Raw genomic sequence first — 19436 nt, forward strand, 5'->3', positions numbered from 1 at the left:
TCAACCCCGATGAATGGCTCATTCCAACTCTTTCCATCTGCCTTTCAAGTAAATGAAACAAAACAGCCAAAAGGAAGGGAAAATTCTAAAGAGCAGAAAAACATACAGCAGATGAGTTTTATGAAGAGAATCTGAGCAGAAAAGAAGGTTCTAAGGTGCTGCACGTGGAAATATGATGATATATCAAAAAGCTGCTGATTGACCCAGCAGGGATGTCCAATTCTTTCTAACCCTGCGTTTCAGATAAATAAAATAAATCTTTAAAAAAAATTTTTTAAACATTATTTGCTATAAATTTTTTTGAATCCATGCATACTTTTTACATAATATGCCTTTTCCATGAGCATCTCCCATATACATGGAATTCAAAACTGTGTACTTGGACTGGCGTGACAGCCTAACAGTTAAATTCTGGCTTTTCATTCTCTGGGATCCCAAATGGGTGCCAGCTCATGTCCACTGCCCACCAGCCCCCTGCTTGGGGCCTGGGAAAGCAGTAGAGCATGACCCAAAGCCTTGAGACCTGTGTGGGAGACCCTGGCATGGGAAACCGGAGGAAGCTCCTGGTTTTGAGTTGGCTCAGTTCTGGCCATTGCGGCCACTTGGGGAGTGAACCAGTGGATGGAAGATCTTTCTCTTTCCATCTGTATTTCCAATAAATAAAGTATTTAAAACAAAACAAAAAAATAAAAAGCCTTTCTGTACCAAAGTAAACATAGTTTAATTCCATTTTCCATGAGCATTTTGATGTACTCTTGTAGAGTGACTTCAAGTTGGTAAGCACAGTTCTTTTTTCCCTCCAGAATTCAACAGTATAGTACAGAAAGAAAAGAAATGTAAGGTTTTAGTGTGGTATTTATTAAATCCATACTCTGAAATGATTTGAGATGAAAGAAGCCAAACTCCTCACACAAAATACCACTACTTCTCACTAAATGCTAGGCCTTGTTCCAAGAATTCTGGCATGTTAACTTGGGCATCACTGCTGTTTTCCAATATCATTATAAAGTAGTACTTCACATCCCCAATTCAGAAGCAAGGGAACTGAGTCAGATCAGAGAACTTCTAGGATACAGGAACTCTTTGGAGCAGTCTGGCTCCCATTAAATACAGGACAGCTGGACACTTCAAACTTACAAGATCTTATAAGGGAAAAGATGAGCAGCCTCAACATCATGGAAGGGGCCTGCTGACAGCTGGAATGCCATGTGGCCACGGGCAGAGCTGTCCAGCCCCGCCTAGGAACGCCAACAGCTTCACAGAGCATCATCAGACACCACTGCTGTGACCAAATGGATTGAACAAAACCAAAATCTCTTCCTGGGCACATCCAAACACATAAGCAACAGGAGCACGGATCAAGCCACAGCAATGACCAAACACTCTTTATGTCCAAATAGAGGTAACTCTTGCTGCTTCCAACTTTGGCACCAACCTTAGGTTGGCATTCTAATCTAACCATAAGCTTGCCCTGGCATGCTGACAGTATCCAATTTAGCAGTCTTCTTCCTTAAATCCTCCCTCAAATCACTTATCAGAAGCTCACATCTAAGTTTCTTCTATCATGAAAACAAATCAGTTACTTTGAATCGTATTGTTTGTCACAGCCTTGATTTCCAAATGAAACAAAGTGCTGACCTGGTTGCCTGTCCATGTTGCTTGCAACAGGTACCCACAGGATCCTGCGTCTTCACTTCCCTCAAAGTGGGCGCCCTGAGTCTATTGGGATTCAACCAGTGTCTTGTCAGTGAGGAGCCTCCTGGCTGGCCCCCACTATGTGTGAGTGAGTGTGTAAAAGCAGTGTGTAACTGTGTAATATCTCCAAGTGTTCCAGCACACATGGGAGCCAGCCGGTCTTTGACTGAAGTATTGACATAGCTAGAAGACAGTGTCAGTGTCTGGGAAAATGAAAAATCAAAATGTGTCCCGAACATCAACACACTCACACACTGTTTCAGTTCTGTAAGTCAGGAAATGTATCTTTCTGAACCACTGAGAACAACTTCCGCCACAGGAACTCCTTGCTTACCTGACATTCCATCCATAGTAATGCACCAAGTACAAAACTTCTCCATCATCGATTTCTGTGCTTTTAATGCTGGCTTCATAGATCTTCTGCGTTTTGCCTCGTCCGTATTTTACTTTCACTTTGGTTCCTGTTAAGCAGGGTTCCATGTCTTCCTCATCTTCCTCCAAATCGGAGTCGCATTTGCTTTCAGTGTCTTCCCTGTAGTAAGTGATAATATTGACAACAACATTTCAAGTAACTCAAGTATCTTAACGGAAAACAAAAGAATATTTACAAAAAAAAAAAAAAATTCAAGTTGTAGAACATCCACAGCCTAAGTGTTACCTGAATACCATGTCAGTGGAGGAGGAGAAGGAGGAGGAGGAGAACTGTATGGGATCTGCTATGGAACGGTGCACTGAATAGAGGGAAACCTGGACTTGCTGAAGGTCAACCAATAATCAGTTAATGATGTGTGGTCAAATACATCACTTTTGACAAAATAAAAGCAAGAACACTGCACTCTCTGAAAAAAGTCTTTAGGATTGACATTCCAGTGTGACAATTCACATTCATAAGTGACAATCATCTAAAGGGATTTCCTATCTTTCTGCAACTAAATTATCCTAAATATTACTAATTTCTGCTCCATTCAGAGTAGTCGTAGGAGGCCCGGCATTTTTAGTGGCAAAATGCTGATCGTTTCTTTCTTAATTGGTTGTGTTTTAAAGGTTTCCTGACCCTGCCAAAGCTTAAGGCTGTCGGACTGCAAATGGTGAATAAAGCTCAGCTTAATATGGGTTGGCTCTTCCTTGCTCGCTCCTCTTCTAGCAGGTGATCTTTGATGCTGGGGTAGAAAGGAGGCTCCCACGAGGAGCTCCAACAATGTTTAATATTATTACGGTAAACCATTCTGGACTAACTCTGCAAGGAATCGCAATGGAACATCATCAAAGATCGTTCCAGTGTTTCAAAAGCTGATGAGGAAGTGCTGTGCTCTGTGCTCCGTTATAGCGACAGGGTGTCAGTTTCACAGCCCCAAGGGGATGGGGTGACCAGGAGCTCTGAGGACCCACTGGCCGTAGGAACGCTCTGCTTCCAGGACACTTTCCAGTAACAGCCCAAGGAAGCGATTGCCAAACACTGAGAAAAACCACTGAAAGCACAAATGCTCACTGGTGAGCGTCCCCAGCCCACAGCCACAGCCACGGTCACGGCCACGTGCTGGCAGACTAGAATACAGACCATTGGCAGACTAGAACACAGACCACTGGCTGACTGTACACCCAATCGGAAGTTCCTTTAAGCCACTTTATACACACAGATGCATACATAGTTTGTATACTTTATATAATAGATATTTCTGGTGTTCATTTTTCACAAAATTTCAACTGATAATCAGGCCTACATTTAAAACAGTTCATCCCTGCTTAATTTTTTTCCTAAATATTTAAAATATTATAACATATCATTTTACTCAATTGCTATTGTTTCTTCCCACTTCTCCTGATCCCAATTATATTTAACTATGAAAATTTTTTTAAAATTCTCTAACCTAGGTCATACAATATCATATGGTTCCTCTTTATGTTGAATCAAATTATTTTCAAGCATTCCTATTTTATCAAATATTTATTCTAACAAACATTAATTTTCTGATAGGGGTTAGCCACAAGCTGACTACAGCAGGCTACATTTCCTTACATTTGTCTTAACAACGATTTTCATAACATGTAGCATCACATAACACGATTTTAAAAATAACTCTGGACAGCTTATACTGTGTCAGGCTATCATTCATTTAAAACTCCTTTTAGAAATACCTAAAATTAGTAAATCCGGCTGCCAGCACTGTGGAACAGGTTAAGCTGCCATCCGGAGCGCCGGCATCCCATATGGGAAGCAGGTCGAATCCCGGCTGCTCCACTTCCGATCCAGCTCCCTGTAAATGTGCCTGGGAAAGCAGTGGAAGATGGCTCAAGTGTTTGGGCCCATGCCCCCACGAGGGAGATCTGGAAGAAGCTCCTGGCTCCTGGCTGCAACCACCTGGGGAGTGAACCAGATAATGGAAAATCTCTCTCTGTGTCTCCCTCACACTCTATATAAGTCTTTCAAGTAAATAAATAAACCTTTTTAAAAATAAATAAAATAAAACCAGTAAACCCATTTCCCAACATTTAAAGCAATGGCCAACTAAATCACACGGTCAGATATTACCTTGGTTTAGCTGGACTACTCAGCTCTGGCTATTTTTAGGTGAGTGCAGGCCCTATAGTACATCCAGTGCCTAGATAAAAATACAATTTTCATTCAACAGCAAACAGAATGGATATTAAAAAGCTGAAATCGATTGGTATGATGTGGGGCAAGAACATACCTTCCAAACTAGAATCAGGGGTGCATGCCACTTACTCTAATACAAGAACTTGGAAAAAAAGTCTCAAGGCTAACACAGAGAAACACCTGCCAGCACTGTGCACCCATGGGTCTGGTAGCTTCCCACATTGTACCTTTTTTAAAATGGACTTTTTGCTGTCGCTGCTTCCTCTTGTCCACTTCCTCCATCTTTCTCCAGCTCCCTTCCCTGCTGTCAACTGCAGGACCTTGCTTTGGACTGGGTGGTGCAGCCTTCTTTGAGGCCACTGTTTAGGGCACAAGTGCTATTAAAATGGTGCGACCAGAGCATTCTCCACTTCCGAAAGGCGACACACATCATCTTCACAATGTGTCTCCCCTTCCTTAGACAAGAGGAATGGAAGTCCCAATAAGAAAACATTCCCTCGAACCTGAATCTCTAGGCAGGAGCAAGGCACCTCTGGACCCCAGACAGAAGCTTCTGCGGAACAAACACAAGACAATGTACCTCTCTGGGTTTTTCTCTTCCTCTTCTTCCGAATCCTTGTCGGAATCTTCCTGCTTTTTAATCTTCTTCTCTTTGGGCTTTGGTGTGGTTTTTCTTCCCAGGAACAGCTCAGTTTCTTTTTTCTCCGTGGTGTCAGAGTCGGCGTCTACATCCTTACTTTCTGGATCATTATCTTTTGATTTGTCTTCTGCTTTCTCTTCCTCAATTTCCTTTTTAATTGAATTTACATCTCGAGTGATTCTCCTTCGGCCCTAGTAGAGGAGACAAAAGCCTTAAGATAACTACCACTCCCAAGGGGCGCGGGGAAGGAAAGACAGCTGCCTTCTCCTTGCGCAGGTATCACAGTCCTTTCTCTGCCCTGAGTCACATCCCTTCACTTTCTCCTTGAAAACAAAGAGCCAATACAAACCACAGCCAAGTGCCACGTAGCAACAATGTGGTCAATGAAATGTACAGTAATTAATGGCATTCCTGTAAGACTATAATGGAATCGAAATATTCCTACCACCAAGTCTTTTCATTGTCCCTTTTTATTCTATGTTTAGAAACATAGATTCTAACTGTGGTGTTCCAGCTGCCTACAGTATTCAGTACCAGAGCTTGCAGCTCAGCGTTGGGGCCTGGGAAAAGTAGGCTACGCCACCTAGCTTGCATTCAGCATTCTCTGGGAAGCATTTCTCAGAATGGGTCCCTGTGTGACAGTACTTAAGTATAATCCTTGACTACATTTTGTATTAGACACAAAATATTTCTTCTTCATTGACTACTATCTTATCTCTCTCTTAAATATTTCTTGACTATTAAAAAGGCTTTTGGGCCCAGCGTGATAGCCTAGTGGCTAAAATCCTCGCCTTGCACATGCTGGTTCCTGTCGTGGCTGTTCCACTTCCTTTCCAGCTCCCTGCTTGTGGCCTGGGAAGGCAGCAGAGGATGGCCTAAAGCCTTGGAATGCTGCACCTGCGTAGGAGACCTGGAGGAAGCTTCTGGCTTCAGATCAGTTCAGCTCTGGCCACTGGGGCCGACTGGGGAGGGAACCAATGGACCAAAGTTCATTCTGCCTCTCCTTCTATTTGTAAATCTGGCTTTCCAATAAAAATAAGTAAGTCCTTAAAAAGGCTTTTACATGAATTCTAAATGTTAATGATGAAAATTAATAAGAAAAAAAAATCAACTCAGTCCATTAGGCTGCTTTAAAAACTGACTTTGCACACTGTCCAGAAGAAATTTACATTATTGCTATATTTGTGTGTGAATACACCTTGAAAAGACTGAATCACACATCCTGCATGGTAGCCTGGTGGCTAAAGTCTTCGCCTTGCATGCTCAGGGATCCTATATGGGCATAGATTCGTGTCCCAGTGGCCCCGCTTCCTAGCCAGCTCCCTGCTTGTGGCCTGGGAAAGCAGTTGAGAATGGCTCAAGGCCTTAGGAACCTGCACCTGCGTGGCAGACCAGAAGCAGCTCTGGCTCCTGGCTTTGGATCAGCTTAGCTCTAGCTGTTGCAGCCACTTGGGGAGTAAGACAGGGGATCTTTGTCTCTCCTCTCTGCAAATCTAACTTTCAAAAAAAACAAAAACAGACTGAATCACATCAACAGTCACACAGAGGAAGCACAGGCAAGCGGACTCCTCTGAAGGAGGCGCTGCCGGAGAGACCAGCCTCCTGCAGGCTTAACCGAGTATGAAGCTGGACAGCTGCCTTCCTTTCTTCTGAATTCCTGCTCATGCCAACCGTGAAACGCTGACAGACTGCTCCTCTACCTGCGCGATGGAAACAAAGCCAGCAACTGGGCACTCGGCATGCTCTACTATTCACACCTCTAAGCCAATCAGTGCTCTCCCAGCTTTTCAGGGGTATCCATACTTCAAAAGCAGAAAAAGAAAGAACTTCTATTACTTAGCACTGTGATGTGGCTTCATGATGAGAGGAGCCTGACAGGATTCAGTTCTGTAGCTTAGGTCTAGTCATGACCCAGAGCCTAGCAGGAGCTCTGCAAATATCTACACAACCTATGCATTAATGTGACCAATGGGAGCTGAGGTCTGCATGCCTTTGTCTCAGAGATGGCACATGGTGTAAGTCTAGTGCATATATGTACACACACACACACACACACACACACACATTTAGTTAAATAAGAAGGGTTCCTTTGCAAATATATATGTATTACAGCACTTTTTGTAATAGTTAAAAAAAAAAAAAAAGAAACCTGGGGAAAAATCTAGGTGATGGTAAATTTACGGTTCACCCATACTATGTAGAACACCACAGGTACTAGGAAAGTACGTCCAAGACACATACAATGAGCCATCACTCACATGCTACAACATGGATGAACTGTACAGATCTTACGCTGAGTATCAAAACTACGCAATCCCATAATAAGAAGGCCAGAATATTAATTCAAACATATAGAAAGAAAAAAGATCATAGTAGGGGTTGGGAAAGGGATGACTGGGACTTTAGAGCTTAATAGGAACAGAAAATTAAGTTTTTATCTGGACTGTAAGACGCTGGACTCTACACTTAGTAGATACTTGCAATGAAAGAATCTCAACTGAATTTGATCTGTGGTAACACAACAAGGTGGAGGAATCCACCGGGGGGAAGGGGTTGGGGAGAATCTCAGTGCCTATAAAACTGTGTCACATAATGCAATGTAATCAACTAAAAAAAAAAAGAAGAAAAAAAATTAAGTTTTGTAGAATGATTCTTTCGTTGCTGGTGATGTTTATATGACAATGCGAAAACTAAATGTCAGTCCATATTGTACACAAAAATGGTTAAGAGGGCAAATTGTACTTAATGTGTATTTTATAATTGTTTTAAAATTTAAAAACAGGAAAACCCAATTCACTAGACTAAATTTGATAAAAAAAATAGAGAGCAAACTAAAATGAGGCAATTTTATCTTCTCTTTCAAAAAATATGAACTTATCGAAAAACAAGATAATAATCCAGCAACTGAACTTCTGTCACAGGTGTTAATTTCTTTCCCCTAATATTTAAAAAAAAATTTAAAACATTTTTACTTTCTTTGAAGGGTAGAGACACAGAGATCTTCCATCTGCAGGTCACTCACCCAGTGTCTGCAGCAGCTAGGACCGGGCTCCGTCAGAGCCTACAGCAGTGATACCTAGGCCTCCCTAGCAGGTGGCAGGCACCCAAGGACCTGAGTCAACATTTGCTGCTTGCCAGGATGTGCCCCAGCAGGAAGCTGAATTGGAAGAAGAGGGCCAGGTCCTCTGAATAGCAACCTCACTGCTGTATCAAGCACTCACTGTCCCCACTACCCACATTTGACAAATCATACCACACAAACTAATTAAGTAAATTATAGATAGGAGCAACATTAGAGAATGCCAGAGAAGTTACAATTTGACATAAGGTGATGAGGATGGGCCCTGGTGAGGTGACGATTCAGCTAAGGACGACAAGGGAGGGCCTGTTTGAGACCGAGTCCAGATGAGAAGGAGTTCAACAGAAACAAGCAGAAAATCACAGGAGGGAGTGATCTTCAGGAAGATGAAAAAAAGTGGCAAGGCTTGTCTACAAAAGAGCATCACCATGTCCCAAACAAAACAAGGAGGCCTGGCACAGTAGCCTAGTGGCTAAATCCTCCCCTTACATGTGCCAGGATCCCATTTGGGTGCTGGTTTGTATCCCGGCTACTTCATCTCCCATCCAGCTCCCTGCTGGTGACATGAAAAAGCACTCGAAGATAGTCCAAGGCCCTGTGCAGCAGACCTGGAAGAAGCTCCTGGGTTCAGATCAGCTCAGCCCCAGCTGTAGTGACCAACTGGGGAGATCTTTCCGTCTCTCTCCTTCTCTCTGTAAATCTGACTTTCCAATAAGTAGAATAAATAAGTCTTCAAAACAATCAAAACAAAAAACAAGGGTTGCAGTATTCTCTTGTATGTCTGAAAATGTCCATTAAAGTTTTTTCAAATAGACCAGATAAAGCAACAATTCAGCGCTTACCCTTGGGGATTTTAACTCTACCTCTTCCCTTTCGCTCTCGCTGTTTGCATCAGCGTTCTCCTCGGGTTCGCTCTTCACCGCCACCGAAGGCATCTCTCGGTCGACCTTCAGAGCCTCTTCCATCAGTTCTTCCAGGTCTTTTTTTTCCTGCTTTACTTTCGGTTCATGGTGATGAATAGTTCTAAACTGAATATTTGCAGAACGGCAGTATTCCTCAAAACCATAGAGATACCTGAGCAAACAGTATTTTACTTTCAGACATAAGTCTTTCCATTTAACGCGAACACTGTTAGACACGCACCAGTTTCACAAAAGTACCACTCAAGTCCTGTTTTGATAAAGTACTTTTCCTATGCTACTAATTTTCTGGTGTTTTAAATAGGACTGTGCACAGAAACACAGTTTCTAAAAGGCTCTAACACCCCTGTCATAGCCTAACACCGCTGTCACCCCAAGACTTCTCCACAGCCCATAACCTGACTTCAGGCTACAACCACTACCTACCTGTATTCATGACTTGGAAAAGGAAATTAGGACAACGTAAGAAACGTACTAAAGCAGACTTGGTGCTCTGAATCAAGAATTACTGATATTAATAATTAACATTAAGATTCTAGTAATCTTTATAGATACTTTCTCTAACTTTGATATTCCCCTGATTGATGCAATGATGTTTACATGGAAAATATTCCCTGTAAATGTTTTCTGTGATGAATGAACTATACTACTTACTTTCTATAAGCAGTTTTTACATTGTAGGAAGCAGCTGAATTCAAAATAGGAATGCCAAGGTCCATATAAATTTGCTTCCATACAGCACCACTATCAATCTGGAAAATTAAGTTTTGGTTTATTAATATTTGCAAAGGGAAATGATCTATACATAAACTGATAATCTATATACACTAAGAAATATGTTAATTACCTAAGGTACATTTAACAAGGCAACATTAGAAGAGTTAAGAGTTAAGGCTTTAGCAAATCAGTATCTACTTGAAGGAAAGATGTTATGCTTACATTGTCACATCCACCCTGATGATAAACCAGTCTGAAGAGTTTGAACAGATTGAGATCTTTATAGCCCAAAACAGGTGGTTTGTTGATTGGAGTACCTTTTGAATATCAGAGAATAAAATAAATTTTTATTGAATGAAAAATACCAATTTGAAAAACAAAGCTTTCAAGGTCTATTACCCCAAATTTCATTAGCTGGAGGCATATATTTAAAGAACTTTAACTAAAACTAAATTAAACCTTGACACTTCACAATGTCCAATGGTCCAAGCAGCTCAGGCCCAGGGGAAAAGCAGAGGTGTAGGCTGTGTTTGCATTTCCGTTGCTTTACTATAAACATCTACATTGCTAGCAATAGCCTGAAGGAAAATGTCTAAAACCAACCTCGCTATGGACTAGCCAACATCAGTGGCTTGATGCATAAGACAGCCCACGTGCTTGGGCCCCTGCACCAATGTAGGAGACATGGCAAAAGCTCCTGGCTTCGGTCTGCCTAGTCCTAGCTGCTGTGGCCATTTGGGGCGTCACCCCACGGATGGAAGACCTCTCCCTCTCTTTGTAATGCTTCCTTTCAAAGAAAAACAAATCTTTCTAAAAACTGTAATTAATGGTGGAGGAGATTAACAGTATCTCGGCCATTTTCTACTAAACACTATGATTATTTTTGGGTTTAGAAGTTAGAGGGCCATTAAGTTCAATTTATCAAAACTATATTCCTATTTATTTCTACTCAAATAGGTTAATAAGCTTGCTTTATGCTGATATTTTACTGTAACAGGTGTAACTAAACTCTTTGACTTTACTAGAAACCCTAATCCCATCCACCCACAATATTCACAGAAGCAATGCACACAACTAAAATATAAAACTGTACCAGAAAATGAAGTGTCAATAATGAGCATGACAATACCTCTGTCTTCCATAAACTTATAAAGCTGTTGGAGGAAGCTGTCCCTCTCTTCAGGGTCAAGTTCTTCCTCGGGCTGTCAAGACAGAATAAGTCCGTGTTTAGCACAGGGCGTAGGAACAGACAATGTTGTCTCTGTTTTGTTTTGGTTTTGTGAGCCCCAAGGCAAGGGGATACACATTTTCACGAAACTAGGAAATCTAAATTTTCTCAAAATCTTTCGGTGTCAGATCCTAACTCCTATTTTGTTCTGGCCAATTGGATGCAACTGTGAGTCTGCACAACCTCTAACCCTCACCCATTTGATCACTTTGCCAGAGCTGCCTCTGAGTGGCCCTGGGAGGACTCAGTCGGGAACAGGGTGTGCTAAGGGTTCACCTCTGTAAAGAAAACCACCAAAATACAACCTTACCTGCAGAATCAGGGCAAACATGGCTATCAGTTACATAGAAACAGAGGGTTTTTTGCTTTGGATATTAACCAGGGGTTACAAACAGGAGACAAGGTTTTTCTGTTTAGTATGAACAATGTTTCGAAGAAATTTAAATATATTGAGTGAGTTATATGAATTCAATTTTCCCCCTAAAGTCCATTACCTCGTCTGCACTCAAGCTAACCTGCTCGTTCACTTGCTGTTCCTTCCGGCCTCTCCAGTTGACCTTTCACCCGTAAAACTAAGTCAGTGAGAATCATCTGGTCCGGAAGCACATTTGTTACACAACTACAAACACAGTTTCTTACAAAAAAGAAAACAATAATGGAAACATTCCTATAAAAGCAAGTGTTTCTAAAATGATACCTTTTAAGTGTTACTTTTTACTAATTATTGAAACTTACTAATCCTGTCATGATCTGGTTAAAAAAAGTTAAGGGTTTAATGATACATGTCTTTCTTCAGAGGCTATTTCTTACTGGGAAGAAACAAACCAAAATGCTGAGAGGTTTCTTGCATATAAATAACCGTAACTTAATTTTCCTATTTTTCTAAGTTCTAGAAGAATTCTGATTGCCTTTTCAAAGCCAAATTCCAAACAAAGGCAACTCTCAGGCATTTAAAAATTACCATACGCTTCAACAATAGCTAACAGCATAGGCAAGATCAATAAACAAGCCATCAAGATATATAATAAAATAATCAAGAGGGGGAGTGTGGTGGCTCCCCAAGTTCAACCTCTGCCAGGGCACTCCCAACCCACTGTGAAGTGCTGGCTGGAGCATCAGCACCCTGCTTGCTGCTTGTGGCATCTTCGGAAGCCCCAGCCAGATGACGGCTCAAGGCCATGGCCCCGCTTCCCAAATGGGAGACCTGCAATGAACCCCAGGCCTCTGGCTTTGGCAACACCCCGGCTGTTGAGAGCAGCTGGAAGCGAAGCAGCAAATGGAAGATTTCTCCTCCGAAACGCCCGCCCCCTCTCCACCCCGCGCTCTTGAGGAGGCTGTGAGGGGGAGGAGCAGGAAGGAAAGCAGGAAATCAAAGAGGCAGTGAAGGCAAGTGAGTGAGTTCCTTACATATGAGTCTTTGCAGTAATACTTTCATTCAGCAGGATTTGTTTGCCCACCGTATCTGGTAATAACCAAGAGCGCCAACCGAGCTTCCCCACCGCTTTCACCAGTTCTCCCGAAACTCCGCAGCCCACACGGCCTTGTCTTCAGTACTGTTCCTACTGAAGGACCCAATCCCAGGTTCTTTCCTTCCCTTGGGTCTCCCCAACCTGTTCCCCATTCCTGGGAATGCCAGGCAGTTCTGAACGCACGGGGGAGCAGAGTGGGGACGGACACCCGCTCCTTGAGGAGGGACGGAGGGGGCACAGTGAAGCAAAGAGAGGGCGGCGGCACCCTGGGTGTGGGAATGGGGCTTCGGTGCCAGGGGAAGGTACAGTCAGGCCAACTCCCTCGCTGGCGGGCGCCAGTGCCCTCCGGTGCGGGCCCACGCGGCTCACGCATTCCTCTGCAGGAACCTGTTCCTCGAAGAGTGTCTCCCACAGTTTTCCTTCTGCCTGCCCCAGGGCCTCTGCTTTGCAGATCTCTGGAAGGTTCTCCTTGTCCTCAGCTTCTCTTACCCACTTTTGGGGGAAGCGGGGACCGCAGCATCCAAGTGTTCTGAACACCTTGCTGAAAAGAACGCACAAGCAGCCCCGGATGTGCTAGAGTGATCTGCTTCCAGAGCTGGGCGGACTGTGGGGTCCAGCTGTCCTGGGGCTCCGCAGGGTGGGCATGCCCTAGGCACCCCTTCTCTGGCTTTACGACAGTATGCGGGGCGGTGCAGGGTTGCAGAGAGCTGTCTCGGGAAATGTTCCACCACCAGCACTCAACCTGACCCGTGGGCAGCTGCGGCGAGCAGCGCAAGAAGAAGTCTGAATACTTGGGCCATCCTCCATGGCTTCCCAGGCACAAAAGCAGAAGCTATATGGGAAGCCAAGCAGCTGGTACCAGAACTGGTGCTCGGATAAGGCAGGCTGAAATGGCAAGTGGCAGCCTAACCCACCGTACCACCACACTGAACCCTGAAAAGTTCAGATATTAACAACAAGTTTTTGGGTCTAACATGGTAGCCTAGTGGCTGAAGTTCTTGCGTGAATAGACAGCAGCACATGCCTGGGCTCTTCCACGTCCCATCCAGCTGTCTGGATTCGGAAAGCTGCAGAGGACAGCCCACAGCCTTGGGACCCCGCACCCACGTGGGAGACGCGGAAGAAGCTCCTGGCTCCTGATTGGCTCAGCTCGAGCCATTGCGCCTATCTGCTGAGTAAACCAGGGAAGGGAAGATCTTTCTCTGTAAATCAGCCTGCGCCCAGGCTGTGGCATAGCAGGTAAGGCCAGTTCGAGTCCTTGCTGCTCCACTTCTCATCCAGCTCCCTGCCAGTGTAACTGGGAAAGCAATGGAGGACGACCCAAGGTCTTGGGACCCCTGTACCCACACTGGAGATTAGGAAGCAGCTTTGGCTGTTGTAATTATTTGCAGAGTGAGTCAGTGATGGAAGATAACTCTGCCTTTCAAATTAAATAAATAAATGCATACATACGCACAAACTGCCAGTATAGATCGTGGGCATTTGGTACAGCAATTAAAATATCTCATGAGGGTCCAATGCAGGGACCAAGCGGCTAAAGTCCTCCCTTGAATGTGCCGGGATCGCATACAAGCGCTGGTTCTAATCCTGCCAGCCCTGCTTCCCATCCAGCTCCCTACCTGTGGTCTGGGGAGGCAGCTGGGCATGGCCCAAAGCCTTGGGACCCTGCAGCCGCGTGGGAGACCCAGAAGCTCCTGGCTTTGGCTCAGCTCAGCTCCAGTCATTGTGGTCACTTGCGGAGTGAAATCAGTGGACGGAAGATCTTCCTGCCTTTTCTCCTCTCTGTATATCTGACTTTGCAATAAAAATAAATAAACCTTTTAAAAAAAATTCTCATGATGCCCACATTCTGTACCCGAGTGTCTGGGTTTGAGTCCAAACCAATGTTCAGATTCTAGCTTCTTGCTGGTGTGTTTACTGAGGGCAGTAGGGGATGGCTCAAGGACTGGGTCCCTGTTGCCCACACAGGAGACGCAGGTGGAGTTAGCTGATCCTAGCTTCCAGGCTCAGCTCCACCGACACTGGCATCATAAAGGGCACAAAACAAGTGGATGGGAGATCCATTTCTTCTCTTTCTCTGCCTTTCAAGGAAAGTTTTAAAACTCATAAACAATATCACTTGAGGGGTCAGCGTTTCCGCAGTTTGGGCCACTTGGACAGCTGCATCCACATCAAAGTGCCCAGCTGGGTGCAGGCCAGCATGCTTCCCATCCCACTTCTGCTCGTGTGTGTCCCGGAAGGCAGCACTAAGGGCTCGAGTACTGGGTCTCAGTCACGCATAGGGGACACCTAGACCGAGACCCGGCTAGTTCTAGCGCTGTTGTTTTCAGCATCTTAGGAATGAATCAGCAAATGGAAGATTTATTTCCATCTGTATCTTTCACATAAAAAATTTTTTTTAATGTTTAAAAAATGGTATATTTCAGATTAAAATTCATGAATAACCCAGACTGTTTGAGACTCCCTGAGGCATCCTAGTCATCAAATTTTAGGTTTAGGTATATTTCTCAGATTAAAGAATTCCATTTTTAGACATGTCAATTGCAAACAGAAAGCTTAGGACTAGAAAAGGTGAGAAGGAACCAGGCTCAGGAGTCAGTGGAATTTGCTGTAAAATCTTCTTCCTCTCCACAGCTAAGCACATTAAGGTGAGTGGGCATCGGGGGCGTGCCAGCCAGGACGGTGAGACAGGAGAGGTGCACACGGGACGGCCTTGTCAAGAAATGCTCACATTTACTACCGAGTACCACAGGCTCCGATATTAGATCGGCAATCTTTTCAGTTATGGCACGATGTCTTCAAATGAAGCTCAAACATTTACTAATGGCTACCATGAGTCAGGAATTGTGGATTAAATAAGAACGAAGAACGCATGGCAGCTCCTATTTTTTGCTGCTCTAAGTCTGGCGGGTGGCGGGGGGGGGCGTTGTTGTAAAAGGGTAAAGCAAGCCAACACAACACTGTGATACGTGCAGTGCTGGAGCGAGGGAGGGTACCAACGTGGTCCTGTTAGCGCAGGCGACAGCATCACCGCAGGCGACAGCATCACGGAGCGCCTCGGGATCTGAATGGCAGACAGTCGTAGAGGGGCACAAACAGCAACGCCAGAAACCAGGGAAGCAGGCTGTGATGAAGATAGGGCTCTACCACGATGACCCGCAAATGGAATGAAGGCCTGACTCTGCTCTGAACAGGTCCTTGGGAAGAGGTTAAAAAGAAGTCTTCCCACCTGGCAACAAAGATTGCCCTCCCTCCTCAAGAGGACAGGGAGCCGAGGTGGGGGGAGGATCGTGTTATAGCACAATTCTTACGCACATCTGTAGTTCTCAAAATTTCCCCACACATGGACGCTCGGGAAGGTCCGCGAGGGCACCAGGCACGTGCCAACCTGGATCACAGTTTTTACTGAGACACTCTTGTTATGTGACATCTGTGAAAACCAACTGAGGTTACAATTTTCTTCACTGTTTCACATGCACTGAGTTTGTGGGTGAATGTTACCAAAATTCATACAACAGGAGTCGATGGTAAGAGAAAAGAGCACGACGAAGATGAAGATGAAGATACAATCACTCGGCTGGTGTTCACCCACTTCCTCCCCAAACATGTTACTGTGAAAACGGACAATCACTCAGAAATGGCAGACCCTGTGACAGAATGCCCTCTCTACCACTTTATTAGACCAGGGAGATGAATGCAATTTTTACAAAATAAGATAATATGTTCCCTGTGCTGAGCTACTATTCTCTAAACTGGCAACTCTACTTTCCGACTATAAATCAGAGATATTCAATTTTTTTCACACATATCAATATTTACAAAGCCCTTCAAACCCATGTAACTTGCACATCGTTCTAAGGAATCAGTTGGGTAGCTAGCTTCTTGGACCTGAGAGATTAGAGTTGCAAAGGCTAAAATTTTGAGAGTGCAGGAGATGTAACTGAGCCTGCCCCGTGTAGACTGTGACGGTCCACATCATTTGCTAATGGGCATCTCAGCTTTCAAAAACCTCTTACTCCAGCATTCCGTGCTTATTTACCAATACCGAAAGAGTGATTTCTTTGTGACCTGTTAGTCTGGACACACACAGCTTCGTTGCTCTTTCATCAGGTTGCCTGAATCCTCTTTCTGGTGATCTTCATTGGCTCCCATTCTCACTCCATGCCAAAAACCCCATCACAAATCTTTCTCACCCCTGTCGACTCCTAGGATTCACAGATCTCCCATCCCCCACCCAAAGGAGCCCTCTGCATGGGCAGACCCCACAAGGAAAGGGCCTGTATAAAGGCAGATCTCAGGAACTGTGATGGAGGTGGCAGCCCTGGGCCTAGGGACTAACCCAAAGGAAGCAGTGTCACCAGTAGCTGCTTACATTTTCTTGTACGAAGTTTTATCTTTGAAACATATTGAATAGTCTAATTTTTTTTATAAAAGCCATCTGTTTGTGAGTCAGAATTTTACAGGGAGGAAGAGAGAGACATGTAGTATCTAGTGGTTCAGCCAGCAGGTGGCCACAGCGGCCAGGTTTTGCTCAGGCTGGCAGCCAGGCACTCCCCCCAGGTGGCCCTTGTGGGTGTCAGGGTGTACTTGGGCCAGCTTCTGCTGCCGTCCCAGGCACAGCTGAACGTTGCTGGCAGAAGCTTTACTCGCTTCACCACAAATCCGGTCCTAGCCTCATGAACTTTTTAATAATGTAAAGTAAGCATGAGGGGAGGGCCGACACCATGGGTAGAGCAGGCTAAGCCCTGCATATTTTTTTACTTCCTAACCAAAAAATTCCAAAAAAATTTTTTTCAATATTTATTTATTTATTTGGAAGGCAGATTTACCATATATTAAGGGAGAAATTGAGAGGATCTTCCATCTGCTGTTCACTCCCAAAATGACCACAATGGGTGAGTGTGAGCCAGGACAGGGAAATAAGAGGAAAATGTGCCTGGTTTCACACGGAAGTTTGTAGGAGGTAACGGAAGTGAAGTGGCTCTGGTTGTGCTGGGAGGACAAGGCGTGCACCAGCAAATGTAAGGCTGGGAGGTCAGGAAAAGCCTCACCTCTGAGCGGCCCCAGGGCCTGGGCCAGGAAGCGCTAGCACATGCGGGACAGAGGCAGGCAGTGAGGACTATTTCCTAGGACAAACAGTGCCAGCTGTACCCAGCCAGAGGGAAAGCAGCCAGGTGGTGTCAGCTCCCACTGCAAACTCCTGGTTTCCCGCTGACTTTGGAGTGGAGTAGGGCTGTTGATCTAAGGGAGGAAATAATGGTTTGGTAATAGAAATCAAGTATTAGGCCCAGCATGATAGCCTAGTGGCAAATTCCTCGCCTTACATGCACCGGGATCCCATATGGGCACTGGTTCTAGTCCTGGCTGCTCCACTTCCCATCCAGCTTCCTGCTGGTGGCCTGGGAAAGCAGCTGAGGACAGCCCAAAGCCTTGGGACCCTGCAGCTGAGGGGAAAATGTGGAGGAGGCCCCTAGCTCTTGGCTTTGGATCGGCTCAGTTTCAGCCATTGTAGCCTAGCCACTTAGGGAGTGAACCAGTGGATAAAAAATCTTTCTGTCTCCTTTTCTCTGTAAATCTACCTTTCCAATAAAAAGAAATAAATCTTTTTTTAAAAAAAGGAATAAGGTCAACAGAATAAATTGCAGCATTTGTTTAAAAAAAATTGAGAACCAACCAGCACTGCTGAAGACCTCATGAAATCCTAACGTGGCACCTCTCTTTCCTGTTACATACTTACAGAGAACAGGAGCTTGCATATTCATGGTATGATAATGTTTTATGATCTAACAACAGCCAGCCTAAGATAATGATTATCTCACTATTGTTAACTTAGCCTAGGAATCATTTTCTTTGATGGAAGATGTACACATGTTGGAAACAAGATGAGGTTTAGCACGACTCAAAAACACATCGGAAAAGTTATAACACTCAAGGATGTAGCCGCATCTGTGTGTAAAAACGCGCAATCTTTGTTCATTTGATTAGGTACATGATCCTGGTTTGGCCAGAACTCTTATGTTAGCTCTGTGAAGAAGGATTTTGCTAAAGATATTAGAGCACTTTGTGTTAGCTTGCTTTACAGGTTAGGCTTAAAGATTTCAGCAAGTAATCTGTCATATCTGAGTACAAGCTAATGTCTCAACCGCTCACTGAAAGTTTGCTTTTTAGGATTTGCTTAGAAGCACCTGATCGGCAGCTCGAGTTAATAGTAGCTGATATACCTAAAATAGTTACATTAGATTGAAATCCTTAAACACCAATCAACAATATTCATGCTGCTACGAATGACACAGCTAACACGAAGAGCCTCGCACTGCGGCATAGCAAGGAAAAGTCCTGGTAGCAACAGTGGCACCTCACATGGCCTGCCATGGCTGCCTTGCTCTTGATCAGCATCCTGCTCATGTTCTCGGACAAGGGCATAATATGTCCTGTGTGTGTGCCCCGTGTGGTCCCGCTGCACACACGGGAAGCCTGGCTGGAGTTCCAGACCCCTGGCTTTGGCCTGGCTCAGCCCCAGTCACTGTGGCCATTTGGACAGTGAGCAAGTAGAGGGAACACAGAAAAAACTATCTCTCTAGCGTGCGTATTGTCAGTCTTTCAAATAAATGTTAAAATTAATAAAGACTTGGACTAGTTAAATTCCCCTTGATATTCAGGTGTATAAGCAACAATCTGTTTATGTTCTCCTTTAGAAAGCTCTACGTTTTTCCAAATTAAATACAAGTCAGGACTATAGGAATGGATATCATTACATATGTTTCCATGAACTTTTCAATTTCAAAGCTCAAAAGAAAATTAAAGAATTTTTTCTTAAAAAATATATCATTTTCTTAACAAAAGATAGTCAGATGAACAAAAAATATTTTCTAGAACTCTTCAATATAATCATTCATGAGCTAAAATTTGAACTCATCAGTAGCTAGGGCCTACCTCAGCCCAGATTTTCAATCCTTCATCCCCAGGCAGCAGCAGAGACAGACTACCTAGACACGAGTGCCCAAAGCATCACACAGAATGTCCACAGGCCGCAACCACAGCAGAAGCCCCTGCCACGTGTGTGAGCCTACTGCATAAAATCTGCTTGCTACA

At 44.3% G+C, this 19436-nt stretch overlaps 1 protein-coding gene across 1 annotated transcript in view; it reads right to left on the reverse strand.

Moving 5' to 3' along the window:
• Nucleotides 1-19436, reverse strand: part of ARID4A (AT-rich interaction domain 4A) — a 63637-nt gene that overhangs the window by 16148 nt on the left and 28053 nt on the right. Inside the window, exons 11-16 of the mRNA XM_040969432.1 lie at nt 10777-10849; nt 9870-9964; nt 9585-9682; nt 8853-9084; nt 4872-5122; nt 2030-2227 (exon numbers count right to left, since the gene is read on the reverse strand). Of these exons, the coding sequence (XP_040825366.1) occupies nt 2030-2227; nt 4872-5122; nt 8853-9084; nt 9585-9682; nt 9870-9964; nt 10777-10849 (947 nt within the window). The remainder of the gene's footprint in view (nt 1-2029; nt 2228-4871; nt 5123-8852; nt 9085-9584; nt 9683-9869; nt 9965-10776; nt 10850-19436) is intronic.

Source organism: Ochotona curzoniae, unplaced genomic scaffold, assembly GCF_017591425.1.
Source record: "Ochotona curzoniae isolate NIBS_2020 unplaced genomic scaffold, NIBS_Ocur_1.0 scaffold_4701, whole genome shotgun sequence".
Lineage (NCBI taxonomy): Eukaryota > Metazoa > Chordata > Mammalia > Lagomorpha > Ochotonidae > Ochotona > Ochotona curzoniae.